Source organism: Pararge aegeria, chromosome 3 (genome assembly GCF_905163445.1).
Source record: "Pararge aegeria chromosome 3, ilParAegt1.1, whole genome shotgun sequence".
In the NCBI taxonomy this organism is placed as follows: domain Eukaryota; kingdom Metazoa; phylum Arthropoda; class Insecta; order Lepidoptera; family Nymphalidae; genus Pararge; species Pararge aegeria.
Window position 1 is genome coordinate 5,254,349 of NC_053182.1, and position 25,061 is coordinate 5,279,409.

General features: G+C 34.4%; 1 protein-coding gene, 1 non-coding gene and 1 pseudogene across 2 annotated transcripts; 2 read left to right on the plus strand and 1 right to left on the minus strand.

Annotated features, from left to right (window-relative positions):
- The first annotated feature begins 661 nt into the window (after nucleotides 1–661).
- On the plus strand, nucleotides 662–10,811 carry LOC120637040 (venom serine carboxypeptidase-like). The gene is made up of 8 exons (XM_039908634.1): nucleotides 662–793; nucleotides 1,613–2,361; nucleotides 3,505–3,617; nucleotides 4,543–4,713; nucleotides 6,052–6,219; nucleotides 7,637–7,896; nucleotides 9,489–9,617; nucleotides 10,102–10,811. Exons 1-8 carry the CDS (start codon nucleotides 750–752, stop codon nucleotides 10,298–10,300), a joined length of 1,833 nt encoding a protein of 610 aa, XP_039764568.1. The 5' UTR covers nucleotides 662–749; the 3' UTR covers nucleotides 10,301–10,811.
- On the minus strand, nucleotides 8,818–8,889 carry Trnaq-cug. Its single transcript has one exon. It is a non-coding gene; the product is annotated as a tRNA-Gln (tRNA).
- Nucleotides 10,812–13,550: 2,739 nt separating the features above from the next.
- On the plus strand, nucleotides 13,551–23,710 carry LOC120637041 (annotated as a pseudogene).
- Nucleotides 23,711–25,061: the final 1,351 nt, after the last annotated feature.

Consider the following 25,061-nt stretch of genomic DNA (forward strand, 5'->3'; position numbering starts at 1 on the left):
TTTCTTGTTACTCAAATGTGCCGAAAAGGCTGAACGGATGTGCATGATTTTTTTTTATAGGTATAATTGAAGCAGATGGACCACCTGGTGTTAAGTGGAAACCATCGCTTATAAACAGAGCAACACTTCACAGGGCATGCAAGGAGCACGTCTGCAACATGCAGCCCTGTGTCTATCAATTTGAGGCGGAGGTGTTTAGCCTCATATGCCTGTAATTACAGCTGCACCTACGCCCTTCAAACCGGAACACAGCATTGCAAAAATGCTACTACTCTACTAATCTTAAGTAGTACTTCAATTAAGCACAGAGATAGGTTACTTCTTATCCCGGACAACTGTACGTTAGTGTTTTTACAGAGCAAGCGACTCACATGCATTTCTTTCAAACTGGTAGTTCAGGGGTTAAAGAATAACATAGGCTTACTTATCAGAATTTCGTCGCGGCAAAGTCGCGAGCAACAACTAGTTAGTAAATATATAAGAATAGTTATTTCTAAATCGAACAATCTGACATTGAAACACAGGGAGTAAAAATGTGGACGAGATCACATTATTATTAAACGTGCCGGGTTCAAAAAGTTCAAGTTGATACGCTAATCACGGTATGATGAAGTACGAATAACGTGTAATACGATACATGATTAAAAGAGAATAGATTGTTTTAATTGTTGCGTATGTGACAAATAGCGTCTTGTTTTGTGTGTGTCTAGTCTAGATTTATATTAATCGATGTTGTTAAAGGATTGAGAATGATGAAAACTGTGATATTGTTATTAGTTTTAGTGACAATTAGGTGAGTTCTCGCATTTTGTTTCGGAGATTTTTGTCAAATAAAATTTCGTTAGCAGTCCAAATTTTCTCCGATTATTTTCACCATCTATTATTAAAAGTTACTTCCATCGACCAAGCATGTACGCTTGACTTTAGGATGCATCTTAATTCATTAATTGTGGTGTGAGTGCTATCAAACTCTTTTCTAATATTAATTTGAAATAGAAACTATCAAGTTACATACCACTTTTTTTCATATGAATTAATATTTGAAAAAAATAATTGCATTCATGCATTGTTAAGTATTTATTTGAAACATTTTCGTATTAAGTATATCCTACTAATTTTATTTATACACTTTATTTGTACACCACAAAAAGAAAAAGACATGGACAAAAAGAAACTTAAAAAGTGGGATACAAAAGGCGGCCTTATCGCATAGTAGTGATTTCTTCTAGAATTAGGAAAACCAAGAGAAACCGAACTTTGGGTGTATTTTTACTACATACCTTCTGACATATAATTACACACAAATATTTTAAATGCGAAAGTTTGTATGGATGTTTGCTACTCTTTAACGAAATAACTACTGAACCAATTTGACTGAAATTAATAATGCAGATTTGGTGGACCCTGGGTTAACTCAGATTAGATAGATTAAAACAATTCCCGCTAGATTGGTGACAAACCAAGTCGCGGGCAATGGCTGGTAGTAGATATGTCGGATTAAGCAAATTTCAAGGCTTATACCTGCGTTCGTAACAAAATTTCTATATTTTAGGGTCTGCCGATTTGCATACGAATTAAATAAACTTTGATTTATAATTTATCTTTGTTCCAGTAAAGGAAAGGTGGTTTTATCTAATAATGACGATCTATCTAACGATCTAGAAAATAATACGCATTCAAATCAACTTTTAGAAAAGACAGATAATGTTCCTGAAGAGTCAACTGAAAAATCTTTAGTATATATATCAAATGATATAATTCATGAAAATCCAACCTCATCTGGAAATAGTGGTGACAAGAATCTAACAATTAGTTCTGCAAACTATACAGAAAAGAATTTAGTAGAAATAACAAACGATATAATTCCGAAAGACACAGCTAAAATTCATATAGAATTACCAGTGTACAATATAACCTTATCTGGAAATAGCAGTGATAAGAATCTTACAAATGAGAGTCTATCAAATAAATGTGGTGTAAATCTAGACGACGATGATGAATTATACAATAATATAATAAATTTAGATGAACCTGTACATTGTGACACTAACGAAAGAGTTGATAACGGTACAGCGTTAATATTAACACCATTTATAGAAAAGGGTCAAATTGAAGAAGCTCGGAATGCTTGCAAGGTTAACCCAGAAGTGTTTCTAGGTTATGAAAGTTATTCAGGTTTCCTTACAGTGAATAAAACTTATAACTCGAACACTTTCTTCTGGTATTTTCCCGTACAAAATAAAAAAGTTAACGAAACACCTTGGATAATTTGGCTGCAAGGAGGTCCTGGTGTATCCAGTTTAACTGGATTGTTCGACGAGATAGGACCGTTTCGATATAATACTTTAGGGACCTTAAAAGGTAAGTGTTTAAAAGGGTTATCTTTAAATCAATTCTGATATGCGATCGTGTAAATAAATTAATTTAAATTCATTGACGCAACCAACGATGATTTGTGTTTTGAGTCTAATTAAGCTTTTATTCAAGGTTTTAAATTACGAAAGAGTTTTGTTTGCAGTATATCCATGTGCTTACATGAAATGTATCTGTAGAAGAATCAACTTTGTCGATGCAACGTAACATAACGTAACGAATGTACGTAAAATCGTGAATGGGGCATAACGCATACAGAGTATTTGTAGAGTAGATATATTTTCGTTTATCAACCTGAAGCTCTTTAGGATATTGACTTTGTTCAGTGACCATGATTTGAGTGTGAGTGAGCAGGTGTCCTAGTGTGCTATCAAGTTTTGTATATCTCCTGTGCGAGTCGAAAGTCTTTTATGTAAGTTTTTTATGCCTCGTTCTGTATATATTTTTGTATGTCACGCATGCAAATTGAAGTGCAGTGTATATTAATGCGAGTATGCCTCGTATGTGAGTTGAGACTGTATAATGCGAGTATCTCGAGATGCAAATGTCTTTTATGCGAGTTCTGTATTTTTTGCATGTAAGTTAGAAGTGTTTTATATGTGAGTTCTGTATGTCTTGCACATGAGCTGCAACTGTCTGTTATACGAGTTCTGTAAGTCTCGCATGTTATATGAAAGTTTGTTTTATGCGAGTTTCGTTTTCCTAGCGTGTGATAGTCTCGTGACTTTTATGCAAGTGTCCGATTCCAAGGTTACTTTTATGCGAGTTCTCTATGTCTTGCATGTGAGTCCTGATTGTCTTATATGTGAGTTATGTATGCATAGTTTGTGAGCTCCAAGTGTTTTTTAGGCGAGTTTTGTATACTCGCATGTCAGTTACAAGTGTTTTAAGTGTGTTTTATGTGCATTACATTTGAGTTGCAAATATCCTTTATGCTGGTTTCGTATGTCTCGCATGCGAGTTGAAACTGTCGTTCATGCGAGTTTTGTCTCTCGCTTTAGTTATGAAAGTGTCTTTCATGATAGTTCGGTATGTCTGGCAAGTGAGTAGAAGTGTCTTAAGTTAAAGATTTGAGATTAGATACATTATTAATTTCGGAACTTAATAAATAAACACAATGTAATTTTCCAGAGAATCCGCATACGTGGTTAAAAAACCACTCTCTAGTCTTCATTGACAATCCCGTTGGATCCGGTTATAGTTTCACCGAACATCCAGATGGATTCGCAAAGGACATGGCTACGGTAATCATAATAACATTAATATAATAATCCATAGTATAATATAACTAGCTTTTCAACGCGGTTACAACCGCGTAAACTAAAGGTCGTAATATTGGCCATCTCTTAAAGCTGCTATTGCGATAATAATTTTCTTTGCGAACGCCAAGTAATCTATTAAATAAGTAATACATTTTGGAAGTTTTTTTAAAAATAAATCTTGTTTTATGCAACGTGTAAAAGAATTACGAAATAATATTGAAGGATGCATAAGTATATTACATAAGGAATCACCCTGTTAAAATATTAAAGCAAAAGAAGCATATATATCTCCTCGCTATTAAGCGATAAGGCCGCCTTTTGTACTCTGCTTCTATTTTTATGTTTCTTTTTTCTTGTATAATTCTTCATCTGGTGTACTAATAAAGAGTAAAAGTATATAGAGTATATTTTTCGATACTAACGAATTGAAAACATTCTAAAATTTGACAACCCTATTGAAGATATAAGACTGACAAGCGCATAGTACCTACGGTAGGTGACGCGTACCTAATAAAGTGGCAGGAGTCACATGATTTTAATTTTGCATGTGATTTTAGGGCTGTATCTCATTTCTTTCAGTAAAAACTATAGCATTAGTTAATTCAAAGGTTTTTCGGTTTCACGGATGAACCTCCTACCTCTAAAGCCTATTCAATATTATTTCGGTTTTTATTTACCCGTTGTATACATTGTCAAAGGAGTAAAAATAAAGCCAGCAAGAAGAGGTATTTTTGAGTAGGTGAGATCGTACTAAACGGCTAGTAGCTTGTAAAAATTTGGACTTTTTTTAATTACACATAAAAAATACTTACACCGGAAATTCCGGGTTCCCAAGAGATAAAAAAAAACAGTATTTTTTTTAATTGATTATACTAATAAATTAATGTTGTCGTATATTTTATTCCAGTATGGTACGCATTTATACGAAGCAGTATCGCAGCTTCTCCAAATATTTCCCGAACTGAGAACAGCTCCGTTGTACGTCGCAGGGGAGTCTTACGCGGGAAAATACGTGCCAGCGCTTGGCATGGAGATTCACAAACATAGAGATTTGCCAGGATCAGATATCAACTTAAAGGTAATATATATATCTACGGAAATTAAATATTACTTTGAGGGGCGATTGGCGCAGTGGGCAGCAACCCTGCTTTCTGAGTCCAAGGCTGTGGGTTCGATTCCCACTACTGGAGAATGTGTGTGTGTGTGATGAACATGAATGTTTTCAGTGTCTGGGTGTTTATCTGTATATTAAGAGTATTTATGTATATTATTACTTAGTATCCATAGCACAAACTACGCTTACTTTGGGTCTAGATAGCGACGTGTGTTTGTATTGTCAAAAAAAAAGCTTTGATATGTGCTCGATGTAATCGTGTTATCAGGGGTCCGAACTTTCGTCTTTGGAAGTTGTATATATGGTTAATTTTTGTGAACACCTCGTTAGCGCGATTTAGGCTCTTTGTGGCGCCATCTAGTTTGGTAATGTGGAGCCGGCAACAATAGCTTCAATTAAAAACGCTCATAACTCCGAAAAGTAAGAGGTGCATGCCGGGATCGAACTCTTTCCTCCGAAAGGGACGCCGAAGTGTTTACCACTGGGCGCTTAAATCATATACTACATAAACAAATAATAAAAAAAAACATCAAATAACTTTTTGCAATAAGGTTACAATCGTCAATTGCTATTATTCTCCACACTAGGTGGCCTGTAGTATCGTGGCGACCATGTGTGACTTCTTACTTTATTTAACCAAGTACTACGAGACTTCCATTTATGATATTAATATTAATTTATAAGCACCAAGTTACAAGTTAATACGTAATATTGGTAGATACAGTATAATAATCCACCACTAATATCAGTTAGGCCCAGTGGGTAGGAGCTCGACTTCACTTTCGCGGGGCCGAGTTCGAATCCCAGCACCCCAAACTTTTCAAAGTTATGTGCGTTTAAAGTAATTAAAATATCACTTGCTTCAACGGTGAAGGAAAAAGCCGTGAAGAAACCTGCATGCCTGTTCTACACAATGTTCCCAAAGGTGTTTGGAGTCCACCAATCCGCACTGGGCCAGCGTGGTGGACTGCGGCTTTAACCCCTTTTCATTGTGGAAGGAGACCCGTGCCCTATAGTGGGCTGGTAATGGGTGGATATAATAATAATAAAAACGTTTAATTCAGATAAAAATTCGTCCAGCCGTGCTTGAGTTATAAATGGTGTAACTAACACAACTTTCTTTTATATATATAGACTTTTATATAGATAGATTATAAATTAAAATTGGCCATACCTATACATAATAAATAATAAGAAAACTAACGAAGGTAAGTTCCCTGTTGAGCACTCGTTGTGTGAATGATATGATATTTAAATAGTTAAGTTAAAAAAAAGTTAAGTAATACATTTAATTTATTACAGGGTCTTATGATTGGCAACGCTTTCGTGGATCCCAGTGAGATAGCCAATGTGACACACCCGTATCTATATTTCGGTCTTCTGAACAGGGAGCAAATCGAAATTGTGAATCCGTTGCTGACCGCATTCCAGCAAGACATTGCCAAAAACAACAGTATTGCTGCAAAAAGGGTGAGTTTATATATTATATATTATACATTCTGATAAATCCCATCCTACTTTCTTGTTAATATAATAATAGGAAAGTTTGCATGAATGGATGGATATTTCTTACCCTGTCGCGCAACATGGATTACCACACATGTTTTTTAAATGTGTTAATCCAAGTTTTTAATCTAATCAATTCCAAATTTAAGTCATATCCTTTCAGGAGTATTTGCGTGACGTGAATTAAAAAAAAAATTACATGCATACAACGTACTGGGGATTTTCTTCATTTTATATAATCAGCATACCCTGTACCTCTATGCACGCCACTGAACTGCCAGTCTAAAGTACACAGGGCAACACTGCATGACCTGTTAAGTGTTGCCTATAGGCGATAGATTAAGGCGATGTGTCTGTCAATAATTACTATATATATATATATATAAATTCAAAATTCAAATTCAAAATTTATATATTCATGTAGGCCTATCACAGGCACTTATGAAGCGTTCATACATATTTGTTTACATAATTGTAAGGGGATGGTGATAACTTCGTTCGCCAACTTAAATCTAAAGCTACGAGGGTTCATATATATATATATATATATATATATATGTATATGTATATATTACAAGGACATGATTTGACTCCATTTTACTTTCAAGATACAGAGTTTTGATCACTTTGTCTCAATCAACTGATGACCCAGGATAGTTCACTGCTCACTTTTTCTCTTTTATTCATTTTTAATAATTTTTATTTGTGGATAATTATTTATTTTATATATTTTGTTTAAGTTTAATTTTTAAGTTTAATTTTGCAATAATCGTGGATATACAATATTTTTTGTTTTTCCACTGTCTGCGTAGATATAAAGACTCGCGGATATGTGACTGATGCAAAAAAATAGACAAAAACAATCCTTCATGCGGATTATATATCATGCTAATATTACAGCTCGATAGGTGCAGAACTTTTTGAGTTTTTGAAGCGTACACAAACCAACATAACATTTTTATATATTATATATCTATATAATTGTAGTTACTTATTTCTTTATTTGTCTTTAGTTACAAATATTGTCTTTTAATATACTATATGTATATATTTATGTAATGAAATATGTATTTTATGGGTATATGTATAATATGCACCACCTAACTATTTTCTGTAACTGTTTTCCATCTTCGCCATTGGTTGCCTGGAAGAAATCGCTATGTAGCGATAAGGCCGCCAAATTGTATACGTTGTTTTGTTATACTTCTTGTTCTTTTTGTTCTATGTACTTTTTGTGCTGTGCAATAAAAGTATATTCATTCATTCATTCATTTTATATAATCTGCATACTCTGTGCATACCCTCTATGCACGCCACTGCAGACTGGAACACATCATTGCGTCAATGCTGCTTGAATTCAATAAAGCGAAAACTTTTGCAGAAATGGACCAGTCTTATATCCATCTTAATGTTCCTGACGCATCAAAAGCAAGCTTACAACTTCTTGAAGGACGAACCTACTTTTGGCCGCTACTCCGCCCACCTATCAAGCACTGAAGTAAAGAAAGCTTTGCACGTCGGCGACATCAAATACTCTTTTATCAATGTAACAGTCAATTCTGTTATGGCTTCCGATTTTCTGAGCAGCTCCAAACAACTGTTTGAAGAACTGCTTGACCATTATCGAGTTCTGGCTTATTGGTAAGATTTTTATTGCAAAATGTTTATTTTTAATATAAATAAATAGCGAGCAAACGACCAAGCGATTGACGTCATTTCAAGTAAAAGTGAAACCACCAATGTGTGGCCGGCCTTTGAGACACAGAGACAGTTAAATTGTAAACACCGTGGATGAATGTTTTTTTACACAATTTGCATGTGTTTGTTTACACAAATACATTTTTTGTTTTGTTATTTTTTTCCTATAGGGAAAAGGCAAAGGTAAATATCACCGTACAGCCATGTCTTCAATATAATTTAAATATGATACAGTACGAAAAAATGTAGTAATGTAGAATAGAAAGTAACTTGACTGACTGTTTTGATTGCTTTTTTTTTATTATACCTCATATGTTTACCTCAAACTAACAAACACCTCTATCCTGGTTTTGGGAAAATAAAATATAAAAAAATCATATTTGACCGCCTGAAAAATAGAAAAAATAGCAATAGGGTATTTTGACTGCTTTTATTTTAGGGTTTCTAATATATATTACCAAAATGCTATTTTAAAGCTAACAATAGGCGTAAATGAACCAAAATGCTATTTTGAAGCTAACAATAAGTATATTTTAGCACTAGCATAGTTATAACTATTTTAAATAAGGTTAAGTAAATTAATTCAAATAAATAAAAAATTGAGACAAAACGCTCAGTTACGGGTTACGTTACTGCAATGACTGAAAGGCTAACCAACGCAAAGTAAATATTGTTTCAAATCAGACTTGCTTACAATAGTGAGTTAAGACGCACAAACTTTTCTGTTATAGTTCCTGAGACTAGTGCGTTCAAACTTACGAGCAAAAATTTAAAGTATTGAGTTTTATATAAAATTAATTTCAACTTAATAAAAAAAATATAAAATAAAAAAGTTAAAAACTTATATTAAGATATAAAAAAATCAGGTTCCACCGAGATTTGAACTCGGATCGCTGGATTCAGAGTCCAGAGTGCTAACCGTTACACCATGGAACCGCTTGACTGTACCGCCTAAAATCTGATATAGATTTTAAGTCTTCTAAAGTGAACGTCAGTAGTGCCAATTTTTTGTTTACGAAAAATTAAAATATTCTACATTAGTTTAGAGATTTTCTAAAGTAATGTAGAATAAATATAGAATTAATATAAAAATAGAACTAATCTTGAACATAGTAATAATGAAAAAAGCAATTGGCACCATTAAATCTATTATGTGTGTACTTGAGTTGCCCCTTCAGCTTCGATTTTTTTTCGTTAGATATGCGTATTACACATAAAGCAATTCACAAAATTTTGAACAATGTATAGAAGCAGGCATACGAAAGTGAAATAAAAAGAAGTTCATGAGTCTTTTTTTTGTACCTACTCCTTCCTTTTAATAATTGTAATAATTATAAAATCCTTTACTTAGGAAATTACAATTTTCTGCAGAAAAAACTTTCAACATAATTTTTTAGGTTTATTTTAACTGTAATGTCTTCTGACACAAGATTAGTAAACTACTCATAGAAAGGCTTCAGTGATATATTGGTACTACCGAAAAAACTATTTTTATGGCATTTATCTATTTAAAAAAACAGTAACATTTTTTACAGTGGTCAGTTGGACCAGATGCTGCCTTGCGTGTCTACTTCGGACCATTACCGCACCTGGCAATGGAACGGAACGTCGGAATTCCTCGAAGCTGCCAGATACCCGTATATCTTTAACAGCCGACTTGCTGGGTGAGTGATAGCAATCTAATTCCAACTTTATGACGTACTGATAGAGAATTTCTCATTTAAGAGTTTTGATAAAGAGTTTTTTTCTGCGCGTAGAATGTAAAGTATCGATTCCGATATTAATATAGTTACTTGATGCACTGACTGAAAAAATCGAAAGAAATACAATGTTATATTTGAAGATGCAATGTATTTATTCTCGAAATCATGATTGTAGAGTGAATAAATAACATTACATTGTGTAGGACTCTCATGCAGGCAGGCAGGCCTACCCACGGAGCTATCATCGCTCAGTGGGTAGTTGTATTAAACCCGTACCACTTATCGCAAGGCGGCACGTCTTTGTCGGTAACCAGCAGACAAAATTCAACGTTCACGGTTAAGTTTGGGGGTAGTACTTCCCCGGACGAGCTCCGTCTCAAAAATTTACTTCTACTAAAAATGTTCTACTACTACTTTAAATGTCAATGTTGTCTTGTGTTTATAGGTATCACAAAACGGGGGGACGTCTCACGGAGGTAGTGATCCGAGGCGCCGGACACATGGTACCCATGGACGCACCGGCGCCCACACAGAGTCTCATAGCTCGCTGGACGCACAATCAACCCCTGAGTCCACGCTTTGGCATGCCAGGGGGATCCTTCTTACAGGAGTACGTCCGGAACCACTCTGTATCGTACTTGTAGTGATTTAAATGCGTTCCATATTTAATACTGACTTTTATTATTACAACTCGACTGTCCTATTCCCATTTTTTAAATTTAAATATAAATTAAATGTAAATTATTAATATTTACAGGCAATAAGATGTTTTTAAAGTACCATAAAGGTGCTCTTCCACCACTGTTGCTAAATTTGATGCACACACATCTCTAAAGTAAACTAACTGATGTGTAAACATTTCAATTAAATCCATCGATTTTATTCCTAGTTTTAGAGATATATGGACACATAACCACGTAAAGAGTACGAATAAAAGTTTTCGTAAAGATGAGTTCTGTCCATTTTCGGCGACAAGTGTTTTCTATGCTTGAATTTCTAAAGGACATTTCTAGGGCCTTTTTATTGTAAGCGGTTATTCGATTATTGGACATTTAACAGAACAAGGTTATGTTAAATGTCCAATAATTGAATAATTTGTATAGTTATTAAGTTAAGATCTATAAGATGATTATTATATAATCTTTATTAAGTACATTATTGTGGTTTTATTAATTTCTCGTCGACCTTCGGGCTTTCCCTTCAGCCATATACATAACAATAACCTATTTACCTATTTCAGGTTGAACATGACATTGAGTTCCGCTGTTTTGAGTTTATGGCAATATTAAAATAAGTTATATTAATATAGAAAGAAACCACTTATCACTACGGTGTTCCATCCAGCTGAAAAGCTGCATCTTAGGTACAACCCGCGCCATTGAAGAATAGATTTAGAAAAGCGGCCGATGTCGTGCTATCTCTTTCGCACAATATATGGTTGTCTGTATATTGTGCGACAGAGATGTACAACATCCATTTTAATAAATTTATTGTAACACTATCACCGAGAATTTTGTTTTATTTATTTATTAAAGGAACACCAAAAACTTGTTTTCAAAACATGTGAAAGAAAATGTTTCAAATATTTTGTTAAAAACAAAGACTTATTAACTACAAAATTACCACGATTTAAGGTTCTCCCTACATTATTCCTCTGAAAATACTTTTATTCATCACCTATCCGGTCCTTGAAATGACAAAAAAAAATGTGTGAATACTTTGATTTATGCTCTTTAATTCTGTAGACTGTAGATCTTTTAATAAACTTATCTATTACGTACCTGGACACCTACAAAAGTAAATCTTACGTTAAGTTATAGACAAAATATATATTATCCACTTTATTTTACGATTTAGTGTGGCATACCTCAAGCATTCTACCCAAGTTAAAAAAATACAAATTCAAAAATGTTTTATTCATGTAGACCTTATTACAGGCACTTATGAAGCGTTCATACATTTAACATGTTACACTAATGTTAGTGATGGTGATAACTGCATTCGTTAACTTAAAACTTAAGCTAGGAGGGTTCCAAACGCGCCTTGGTCTAACAAGAGCGCACAACAAACTAAGCCAGGTTTTTTTTTCGTTATCACCATCTCACAGTCTAGTAAAATAACGTAAAATGTTTTGTGAGCAGCAAATTTTGGTATACCCGGAATGCAAGGAATGCAACGTTGGTCAACGAGCGAAAGCACTTAGAAGTGTCTCAGGGTATATCTTTGTGCCAAATTTTATTGAAATCGATCGGTGCAGCGGTCGAGCCGAACATAGGTAACAAACACAGACACTCTAACCAATGAACCTATAAATAATAGTCACTTTAATCAATGGCTAAAACAATAAAATGTATTCTGTCAACTGATAAGTTCATTTGTGATCTGATAAGGCTTGGGGCTTTTTTATTTACAAGTACTCTGTAGTGTATAGTACCGACATGAATTAAAAGAAAACCGGTATTTTGAGATAACTATATAACCTAAAGATAACATATGAGGTCGGTTCTATTTTTAACAAGTCTAGGAAATTGTTAATTCAGTGTGGTTAGCCTTCATAACTTTGCTACTAATTTAGTAAGAAAGTTATGAAGGTAAAAGTATGTAATTTATTCAACTATTTTAATTTTTCACAATTTTTAATGTGTTGAAAATAATTACACAGTCAGTACCAACATTAATATTGGATAAAGATTAAGTTTTTATTTACCGAAAATAAACACTTCAGCTTAGTGATAGTATCTATTAACATAGCTATTTTTGCGACAAAGATAAGTACCTAGGCCATATACCCACGTTAAATAACTGATCCCTTTCGGTTCGTGTCGGATCTAACACCTTATCAGAATTTGAGAGTGGGGGAATAGAGAGTGCATATGTTTTTGCGCACAAACTTGTGCACTATTATATCTCCCGCGTAGTCGGAAAATCTATTTAAGATTGATCACCGCGGCCGATTGTGATTTTATTTTGTACGCCCACTTTCGTTTAGATGTGATCTGTTAGTCATAGGTTCGTGTCCAACCGGTTACATTTATTCATACTTAAATAGAGGTATGGAGGGTAGAGGTAAGGAGAGTCATCTGTGTATATGAAAAAGTGTCGTCAAAATGTATTAAATTAGGATGGCGCCACATTTGCATCAGGGTAACTCTTAAAAGAAGCGACAAATATAAATACCGTACTATTTACTGTTTACGAAATAAAATCACTCTAAACGCACGTTTGGTTATAATAAATCTGTAAGGTTATATTTACCACAATATTTTGTACAACGTAAGTTGTTGAAATTCTCAATAATTAACTACTTTAGTCGATAATGACATTAAATTTTTTAACTCGGCATACTTCAATTCATCTACGATTGCTACATTCATACCATACCCTGTGCATCCACCAGCGCCATTGTGGAGTATTTTTGAACTGTTATTTAGCGCAACAACTGGACACTTTTTCAACTTTTCTCCCATATAAGATGACTCTCCTTACCTCTACCCTCCATAAATAGAGAGGAACGGCCAAGAGGTGTCACATGTCATGTTACACATCAAACTCGTTTAGAAACGGTGTGGCGCAGCGGACGGAAACGATTAAAAAGGTGCAAAAAAGCACCGTTTATTAATTTCATATAAATATGACCATACTGCCTTAGTAACTCGAAAGATTTTTGTTATTTAAGTCTTTAAAAGGACTCGCCCGATCATTGAGAACATAATTTATAAAGTTTCGCATCAAATTATAAAAGTAGGTAGGAACTTCTATGGTAAAAACTAGTAGAAACCTGGGTTTAAGGGTGGCAACCCAGTGTATTATTCACTATGTCAATACAATATTGTACCATATTATTACAGTAATACTCTTTAACTGTAAACATAGAGTTCATTGTTATTGTTTATTGTTTTCCCTTATTTTATAAATGAAAGTGGCATAAAAGTTAAAACCGGATCTCTGGACTGAGCATATGATAAGTTTTACTTAACAGAGTTTTTATATTTTGTAAACAATGTATTTCACGACACGAACTGTACCTTTTGTGTAAGTATATTTTTTTAACATTTTTTTTAGTTAAGAAGGGGAAATAATTTTCTATGTCTGTGGTGCAAACAGACTAAGCCATAGCTTAGGTACCTAGTAATAGGAAAATCTTAATAGTTATAGTGAAACAAAAATAATTGTTAATAATTAAATTAAAGAACAGTAAAAACTTTGAAAATCATATTGACCTGCATAAATAATGTTTGGTTACAACACTAATAATTTTTTACAACTGTTTATCTATCTTTAAGCTATAGTCTGTACACAGATTAAAGATTGGGAGCGCTATGCGTTCGGTTTCATGACGCTTAGGCACACAGAGCATGCGAATTGTATTGGCGCCTAAATTGACGCGGATATTCGGCCTACGTTTATGAAGTTACCTATGTCTTATAAAATTCATACATATCTCGATGGGTTTCTGATTGGTTATAACAGACATACTATGACCGAAAAATCACTACTAATATAGTCTCAACAAGATACGTCTGTTTAGTCTCAAAGTATGATGATAATGATGATGATATATACCTAGTATATATCAGATATACTATATAGTATCAGATTCATGATTTCGCAACGACCGGTTTAGCTTTAAGCCAACAAATGTATCAAAGGTATTTTTAAACCCGCCGCGTACTTCGGATTTTACCAATTCTCTCAATAATTTATTTCAGGATCACAATACTTACTGTAGCAACATCACTAACCGCAACCCCTGCATTAATCCTCACACCACTAATAAAGCAAAACAAATTAGAGCAAGCGAGAAATGCTTCCACAGTCAACCCGAAGGATTTCCTCAACACCACGAGCTATTCCGCCTTCCTAACAGTTGACGAGAGATATAACTCTAATTTATTTTACTGGTACTTTCCTGTGGCTAAAGAGGTAGATAAAACACCGTGGATCATTTGGCTGCAAGGTGGCCCGGGCGCTACGAGCCTGGCTGGCCTTTTTGCAGAGATGGGCCCATTCAAATATGATGTTATCAGCGAAGAGTTAAAAAGTGAGTTAGTAAATTATATTTTTGCAAGTTGAGCCTCACTTATTTTTTTATCGTTAACATTAGTACAATATATTGATTTATAAGCAGCGGTTATAATTCTAGAAATAAGGAATCGGTTTGGAATAGAGGGCTGTTACGCCCATATTTATTTAAATAAACTTTACTAACACGGTACCTATACAACATAGAGTAAGTTACAAATATTATAATCTTAATTAATATTACGAAAAAAACAAACATACAAACAAATTTCTTTTTAATTTTTGGTATATATAATAATACCACTAAGCAGTCTTCAGTACATAACACCCGAATCCGATGAAATTGGATTTTTGCTGCTTAAGTAGTAGTAGGTACGAGTAGTATCTACCTAATATAAGTTCTAACTTTGATTCTAGAACGTCAGTTTTCATGGTGTGACGAATACTCGATGGTGTTCATCGACAATCCTGTAGGAGCTGGATTCAGTTTTACGGACAGTGAAGAAGGTTTTGTTCGGAACATGGAAATGGTATGAATCAAAGTTATTCTACTCAACTCTCTCTCTCTTACAAAAGCTATAACTGTTTTTTTTGGGATTAAGGTTATTTAGCATCTTCGTTTTGAAATGGATCACTAGGTTTGTTAGTGGGTACTATTCTAATGGGGTATTTGTGGTAGGTATTCATGACAATTAACAATTTTGTCCCACAACTTTTACCTAGGATCAAAACGTTTAGAGAATCAAAAAATCAAAAATACTTTATTGCACGCAAGAAATAATTAAAAGAGAACAAAGGTACAAGCCATTTAAATTTGTGTAACAAAGGTGGCCTTATCACTTATAGTGATTTCTTCCAGGCAACCATTATGAGGGATTGGCTCACAAATGAATCCTTATAGCGGTGCGCAAAGCTCTGAGAATATACATACATATAAATAACTAGCTGACCCACGCAACTTCGTCTGCACCAAATTGTTTTAATGTCTTAGAAAACCTAGAAACTAATTGCAGCGCTACAATTGTTTTAATTCCAAACTATGTTATTCGCGGCCCGTCGTCGCCGTACGTGTTATTCTATACCCGTCGCAACTTCTAAGCGATAGGTTCAATTTGAATAATTTAAAAATGAATTTGCAGGTATATAATCAAACTTAATATTTATATTATTTTATTTCTTTCGCATTTATAATATTAGCAGGTTGTTAAGCATGCATTCGATCGTTGTCTTATATGCCTTGCGACTTGCTGTTATCTGTGAAGAGTTATGTCCTTTATCTCCGACAATATTTATCAGATTTCTATTAAAATTAGACAATACATGCTTGATAGTATACGCTTTCAAATAAAAAAAAGAATTATTAAAATTGGTTCAAATTTAACGGATTTATGAAGGAAAATTGACAAAATTTTTCATCCCGTTTCCCTGAGGAAACTTATTGTTTATCTGGATAAAAAGTATCTTATATGTTAACCCGGAGTACCAGCTACCACAATCCCAAATTTTATTCAAATCCGTTCAGTAGTTTTCACGTGATGCTCGGACAGACAGACAGACAGACAAAAATTAAATAAAAATCTGTTTTGGACTCAGTATTGATTAAAAAGCGGTAAAAAATTTCAAAATATATACAAACCGAATAATATCTACAACCGAATTGAGAACCTCCTTCTTTTTTGAATACTGTTAAATAGAAACTGTGACAACCATTACATTAGCTGTGTTTACATTTAATGCCCCATGTTTATATATTTATAATTGGGTCAGGGACAATAAGAAAAGAAAAATTATAGGGTCCTGTTTGAACAATAATTCGCACAACCTCCGTGACGCGGTGATATTCTCTGTGCTAGAGAGGAAACCTCTCCTACCATATCAATAAGCTCACATATGAGTAATTTGTTGAAATACTCTTATAATGAAGGTAGATTAAGAACATCGTCATCATCATCAGATCTAGTACAGATGTATGCAAGGCAAATAGATCTAGCTGATTAGCTTACTAGATATAAATATTTCCAAAGTTACACGGATCTAGTTCAGATTTCTAGACAAAACGTCAGGCACTCAGATCTAGTTTAGATTACTAAATATTATATTTCTAAAGAAACACAGATCTATTTCAGATTGCTAAACATTATATTCTTAACTAATCAATATGTCAGGCACACAGGTCTAGTTTAGATAACAAGATAATTTTATTCTTAAAGTCACACAGATCTAGTTCACATTATTAGATAATTTAGGTTTAGCTATGCAATATGCTATACACCAATCTACCTTTTTTGCTAGATATTTTATTCCTAAATTCATAAAGATCTAGTTCAAAATCCTAGATTTTTTTTTTAACTAAGCAATGTCAGGCACTCAGATTATGCCCTCTTTTTACTAAATATAAATATTTCAAAGTAACACAGAACTAGCTCATTTTACTAGATACTAATATTTCATTGTCAAACAGATCTACTTTCAGATTACTAGATATTAATATTTCACACATACATTAGCTTAGATAGGTTATTTACATGCATTTTCAGTAGACTGTACATACAACAACCTAAAATCTAACGGTTGCGATCCCCGGCAACAACTTGGGGACAATTTGGGTATAATTTCAGATTTATCTCTGGTCTAGTCTGACCGGAGGCATCAGCCTAGTCTATTCCGCGGATAGACACAGCTGAGTTAGTTCGGCAAGTCCATACCGAAAAAGACGCGTTGTCAAGAGATTTACCTTAGAACCAGTCCGGACGAACTCAATCAAAAAAACCAACTACTCGTTAAAAAAAAAATTGTTCCAGTATGCAGACAACCTCTACAGCGCTGTCAAACAGCTCGTTCAGGTTTATCCAGAGCTTAGCAAGGCACCGTTATACATCGCCGGAGAATCATACGCAGGTCGATATGTGCCTGCCTTGGCGACGAAGATTTCAGAAGGAAGATATCAAACTAAAACCTCTATTAATTTACAGGTAAATCGTTAAGCGCTGTTTTGATATGCAGTTTTTAGTTCTAAAGAATGAATGAATGAATACACTTTTATTGTACACCAAAGAGAAAAAATTGTTACAGAGATATACGCAAGAGAGTAGGTACAATTGGGTCGCCTTATGGCTACATAGCGATTTAGTCCAGGCAATCAAAGGCAAAGAAACATGTCAAACATAACATGTTATTGAATCGGCTACAAATAATGTATTGTAGATATTTCCATGACAGAAATTATAACGGACGTAGTACGTATTTTACTGTGAGATGGTGATAACAAAAAAACCCGGCTGAGTTTGCTGTGGGCTCTTCTTAGACCAGGGCGCGTTTGGAACCTTCGTAGCTTTAGATTTAAGTTTGCGAACGAAGTTATCACTATCCCATTACAATTATGTAAACAAATATGTATGAACGCTTCATAGTGCCTGTGATAGGCCTACATGAATAAAAGAATTTTGAATTTTTGAATTTATAGACGCTTTATAGGTGCCTGTGGAGTACGGGTCCTACATCAAAGTGCACAAGATGTAGTAGCACAAGTGAAAAACCGTCGCTAATAAACACAGCTTCAACTCGCAGGGCATGCAAGGAGCACGTCCTGCCTGCACTAGCAGTGGCGTGCACTTCATACATGCACGAAAGCACTGCCTACCCTAAAATTGATATATAACTCGTATAGGTGGAGGATTTGTGTCGTTTTATGCAATTTTCCTGCTGTATGCATACTCTGGTAAGAAACCCAGTGCACGCTACTGGCAACACGTGTATAGTTATTTGAATGTAGGTTTATATTATTATAAATCTACATTACACCACCTATTTGTTCTCGCTCTTGTTGTCCTAATCCTGAGATCGCTATTTAGCGATAAGGCCGCCTTTTGTATTCTACTCCAGTCTTTGTGTTTCTCTCTATTCGTCCTTTATTTTTCTAACTGTCTAGTACATTCCACTAGTAGGTATGTGCTGGACATCATTTTGTGGCCAGTTACTACTCTGCCGACAAAGACGTGCCGCTAAGCGATTTAGCGTTCCGCAGGGTGATTGCGTATCTCGCTACAGGTTTGCGACAGGCGTAAATCTTGCAATCACTGCTGTCAAACGTCACTCTTCCATACAATAAATAAACAAAAGTGACGTTTGATTTGACGTTTGATTTGACCCTGCCGGTTCGATGTCGCGTGGAACCGTGCGGGGGGCGGTGAATGCCGAGTAGCATTCGGAACTTTACGTACTACAGCGGGGCATGTGAGGCGCGCGGGTGAAATTTTATATTTTTTATTTGCTTTATACCCGCTCTTAAATATATCTGGCGTAATAGCTAACAGGTTAGCCCGCTACCATCTTAGACTGCATCATCACTAGCACGTGAGATTGCAGTCAAGGGTTAACTTGTAGTGAAATAAAAAATAACAAGTAAAAATACCGTTTAATAGTTTTATGTAATAGTTTTAAGTTTTGTTTTGCTTTTGTAAGCGAATTTTTCTCATTCTGTAAAAGAAATCAAAATGACATTCAATCAGTTTCACGCGCGCTCACACGCAAACGCACGTACACATAGGTACAAACTCACACACACACACACTGCACTTAATTTTCATGTCGAAAAATAAATGAATAAATGTTTAATATTATTAAATTTAACTAAAAAAATATTATGTAAGGGTGAAAGCAAGTGAGATCTTCTGACACAGGTTTTAAAATAAACAGACTCTCTCTCCGCTTTATCTGCTGTTGTAATAAGTATGTGAACAAATAAATTAAAATTTCATTTCAAATATCTTAATTCTAAAATTGGTGATGATTCCAGGGTCTTATAATGGGTAACCCGGTCACCGATCGTTCGAGCATTGTGGACTACACCAGAGTGTTTTACAACTGGGGCCGGGGCGCAGGGCGCACTCGCAGCGAAGGCTTTGCAGGAGCAATATCAAAAAGCGATAAATGATGGAGATAATATAGTTGCACATAGTGTAAGTAACACCCCCCCCCCCCACCATTTCTCTCTTGGAAAAATAGTGCAGTGGTTTCTCGTTGCCTTCTGCACCAGTCCTTTTAGGCCGCTGTTGTTTCTTTAAACCAGTTGATATAATGGGTATATAAAGTAATTGGTTGGAGTCTCGAAAAACTTATCATCACGTTACATCTATAAGTGTATCATAAATTATACAAATATATAAAATTAGTATTGTAGCGGGTATATTAAATCATTTATTTATCTCCGTATTCATTCTCTTCTATTCTCTTCTCGAGCGGGTGAAGATCATTATCTACACCCATGTACACCCAACAATAGAATATCATAATAGTTAATAAAAGCTGTATTTGACAGTTTGACAGTTCAAAAATAGGAGTGCTCCGATCGTCACGAAACTTTACAGGATTACTCGCCAGGTCAATCCGGAGATTCCCTGAAAATTTCATTGAAATCGGTCCAGCCGTTTCGGAGCCTATACGGAACATACCCACACACTTTCTCTTTTATATATATAGATAGATAAAACAAATATAAGACTAACTTATGACATTAGTTGCTTTGATAGTGTTGATTGGTAGAATGACATTTGCGAACTGTCCATTGGCTCCAAGTGAACCTTACAATAAGTAAGTCGAAGCCTGACGGAAATATACTGCAATGTACACTTAACTAAGAATTGGTGTTTCCAATGTCTTGAGCCGCAGCATCTTAATGCCCTAGGCCGGAGCAATAAGTAACAAAGAATCGCTAAAATATTGTATTTATCTAAAGATTCATGTATTATGGATAATTCATTTTTATTTCTATTCAATAAAGTTTAGTATTTATTTGCAATAAATCAAATTGCAAAATAAATAAAAATATATATTAAGAAAACTCTCACATCGCCATCCAGCCCCAAAGTAAGCCTACCCATAAGTACTAAGATAGCCGATGAATATTTTTTTTTATGAATAATATACATTTATACTTACAATATACAGATAAACACTCAAAAACATTCATGTTCATCATTTTTACAGTTGTGGGAATCGAACCCACAGCCTTGGACTCTGAAAGCAAAAATAAATAGAAACCTTGTTATGACCCACTAATTCTCAGTAAGTTATGTAGCTACTCATTAAAAGTAGCTCTTTTGATGTCTACAATACATTCAATTTGAATATATAATAATATTTGAATAAAGAAATATTTGACTTTGAATTTACATATCTTTCAGTTACGCGAAGATCTTTTGGACAAGCTCCAAGACATAGCCTACAAGAATCAATTAAATAATGTGCTACAAAACACTGAAGGATTGAGAGATCTCGTACCTTTTATCACGCGACCTCAGGTGAAGGAATCCCTGCACGTTGGCGATTTATCGTTCACTTTCTCCAATGGGACTGTACACAGGAAAATTATACCGGATTTCTTGTCCCCCGTGACACCAAAGGTTGATGTTCTGCTGGAGAGTTACAAAATTTTAATATACTGGTAAGTTTGAATGTTCCCCTGTTACACAACCCGCTGGCGCAGTGGTTAACACCAAGCGGTCGTTATCGCATATCTATCTCTGTATCCTTGTAAAATGGACCTAATGTTGCTTGTTTTGGAGTCGCAAATCCTGTACTTCAATTTGTTTTACAAACTTTTTGTCAAAAGCTCGAGGTAAAGAATTGTAGGTCAATTTTATCTTTAAAACTAAGTAAATAAGATCAATTTTACTCTAACGTAAAATTTTGCCCTTTCTTTTTTTTTAAAACTATTACAATAAAATGGTTAGTATGAAAGCACCCAGAGATTTGTCCTCGGTGCCTATCTGCAACGATTAAAGTATTAATTAGAAGAATAAAACCAGCTGTGGGAAAAACATGCTGCTACATTGTAGAACGATAGGAACTAAAATAAGTACTAAAATAAATGAATATAAACTATACGAGATACAAAAGAGTCAGCCAACTAACTTCGCTAAAAAGTATTCTTTGAGTTTACGTTGTGTTCGTCGTGTGTTTTTAAAATTTACATTTTGGATCAACGTTGAAGGTAGTTCGTTAATGAAAACGACTGAAAACGACTCCTCGATTGCGAGCGAGCAAATCTTGTACTACTTCTGAATTATGCCTACCCTGGTCTAGAACCTTGTGCACGCCTCTGTGTGTCACGCACCCACTCGTTGTTTTTTACCCGTTAAAGTGTGTCTATCTAATCTGGTAGGTCACCTCTCTTAGAGAAGGATATATATATCTATATTTCCTCTGCAGCGGTCAGCTAGATCTGTTGGCGCCATGCGTGCTCAGTGCCGAGGCTCGTCGTAAGAACTGGCAGTGGAGTCGAAGAGAAAACTTTCTTGACGCGCCTCGCGTACCTTGGTGGTTTAATAATACTGTTGCTGGGTAAGCGAACTTTTCTTAGTGCTGGGAAACTATTGCCAGTAGATGGCGTTTATTCAATTCCATACAAATCGTAGTTCACTACCACGCGATTGAATTGGTTACTCTCTCAGAAGAAGAAGAAGATTAAATACTTTTGTTTACAAAAATTTTGTTGTAACGTAAGAAGAAGAACGAAGGGCGCTTCCGGAAGTAAGATTGAATAACTATGCTTTGTCTAATTCAGGATGATAATTTTGACAGCTCACATAATGAATGAGATATTTGTAATTTTTAATTAATGAACCTATTCGATTATCGATTATACACAAAACATTTAATTTTTCATTTCTTTTTTTATAAAATATTCCCATCTGTGAATTTTACATTCTACACGATTGGCAATAATCATTTGTACCTAATGATTTCTAATCTTAAGTTCAAAAATATTTGTTATGTAACAGGTTTTTAAATATTTAATTTCTCGAATAATTGTGTGATAGTTATTGCAAATAACTTTAATGTTTACAAATAAATAAAAAATATAGTGAGATAATTATGATGATTGAAAGTTCGATTAATTTTATTTCAAAACTGATATCTTCTGAGGCATTCACTCAGTGGGCGGTACCCATTAATGAAATAAGACATTATCTTTATTATGTTTTGCTGCAAAATAATTCGAAACTTAATGGACGTGCACCTGCCAAAATTATCCTCCTATAGTGACATCCATGATAACTTTTTATTTGCCTACAGTTACGTAAAATCCGGAGGTAATCTCACCGAAGTACAAGTCAACGGCGCTGGTCACATAGTACCAGCGGACAAACCGGCGCAAGCAAAGCACATTGTAGAGAACTTCATCAATGGTCAAGACTTTCTCGTACCACCAGACTATAAAGTCACAGGGGCCAACCCAAAGTATCAAGAATACACAGATTTACGGACTTCTCAAGATTTACCGAACAGCTCTGGAATTAGAAATGGTTTGATAGCCAGTGTTGTTTTAAACGTGCTGTTGTTAGTAGGTATTGTCATTGGAGGTGTTATGACGATGCGGTGGAAAAGAGAAAACGATTACTTTAACCTGCCTCTTAGCGATGATATACTCACATTGGCATAGCGAAATTCCTTCGGCATCTCACCAGAACCTACTTGAGTGCAAGTTTTGAAACTAACCTCTCACCCACGTTCATAAAACGTTCATAAAAGTTACGATGTCGCGTCGAAATCGATGAGGGGTGTGGGTTTAATATAACTGTCTTATCGCTAACAGGTATTGACCATTTTACCATACCATCTTAGACATTTTAGACATTTACCAGCAGATGAGATTGTAGTAAAGTGCTAACTTGAATATGTTTGTGTCAGTACCTGCTCTGTCTGGACGACTATCCTTACTCTGTGCTATTATTAAAATACAGGCTGCGACGATTCTGCATTCGAATTTCATACTTCAATTTGTGTTTGTATCCTCTTTGACTTATTCATAAACAGTGTGTTCCAAAAATAGATGATAGATATGACTTGAGTCTATTGCCAATGTTTCTTCATATCTCCGTGAAATAAGGCCTGCTTATGATTATTTTATTATTTAATTGGGCTCTCTCGTTGGAGTCTCTCGCTGAGGATGTAGTGAAGATTTCCGAAAAGAATATCTGAGTGAATAAAGCGGAACCACAGAATTGAGAACCGAACCGAAATCCTAATGTTGCCTGGCAGAGATCGCTACTTAGCGATATGGCCGCCTTTTGTATCCTACTACATTCTTTAAGTTTTTATTCTTTTTTTTTTGTTTTTCTGAATGATGTGGTGTACAAATAAAATGTATAAATGTAAATAAATATAAATATAAGCGCATAGCGCAGCATCTCAGAGATCTAGTAACCTACGTTAAAGGTTGTTATCACAGAATTAAGAACATCAGAATTCTCATTCGGCTATTATTGTATGCAGTGCGTTGTGTCCAAAAACAAGAAAAACGCCCCGCGCACGTCTTTCTTTAAACTCGTGGAATGTTGCTAGCTCACAAAAAAATTCCCATTTTATTGTAAACGTTTAGAATATTATAGGTAAAATAATTACTTTAAACTGCTTAATGGTATACTTACTTAAAGTGACGTGAATGGTGAGGTTCGAAGTGGAGTGGTTATTGATGCTTCAATATTAGTCGTGTACGTTTACGTTTAGTCGTTTGTGATAAATATTTGTGGTTAAAGACGTTTATTTTCTCAAAATAAATTACAATTTTACTCAATGAGAATATTTACAACTTATTTTATGTAGGTAATATTACAACTAAAAACAACGGCACGTACAAAACAATCAGAAATTAAATAAAAAACTTGAGGGTAAATTTATAAATACTTCATACTGTCATACAGATTTTGTCAATTACAAAGGTTTTAAGTTTTTTTTTTAAAAAAATTGAAATTTTCTTCTATTTTAATGTCGTTAGGTAATTTATTATACATTAATGCTCCTTCAAACCTTATGTTTTTCTTACCGTAATTTGTTCGTAGTTTGTTTAAGCAAATGTTATTGGCATTACGAAGTTGTGATCCATGTTCCTTTTTAGTTGTAAAGTTTAATTGGTAATAATAATATAATAGAAGTAGAAGTTATAAGATATTTTGTAAAACATTATTGTTTTTGAGGTTTTATATTTTTATACTTACTGGTTAAAAACTGTAGATACTTCCTCCAACAGATAACTGTACAAGAGGTTTAAAAAATATACTTTTACGCAGCACATGAAAATTTTGTTTAATTTTTGCATTTAAAGGTTTTTAGTTGTACAGATATTGAGATATAATATTTATGTCGGGTATATTATACACGTACTTATAAACAATGTCGGATTTGCAAATCTGCAACTTTAACTAAGTAGGATTAAATTTTCGGATGGTTTAGGATTTTTAATTGAGAAGCTAGTCGCATGTTTTCCTTTTAAGAATTATGTTAGGGAAATATTTAACTTATTTTATATTTAAAAATAAAGTGTTATTTTGAATCATGATTTATCAGATGTTGTATATTTACGTTAAATTGGGAAAAAAGTCA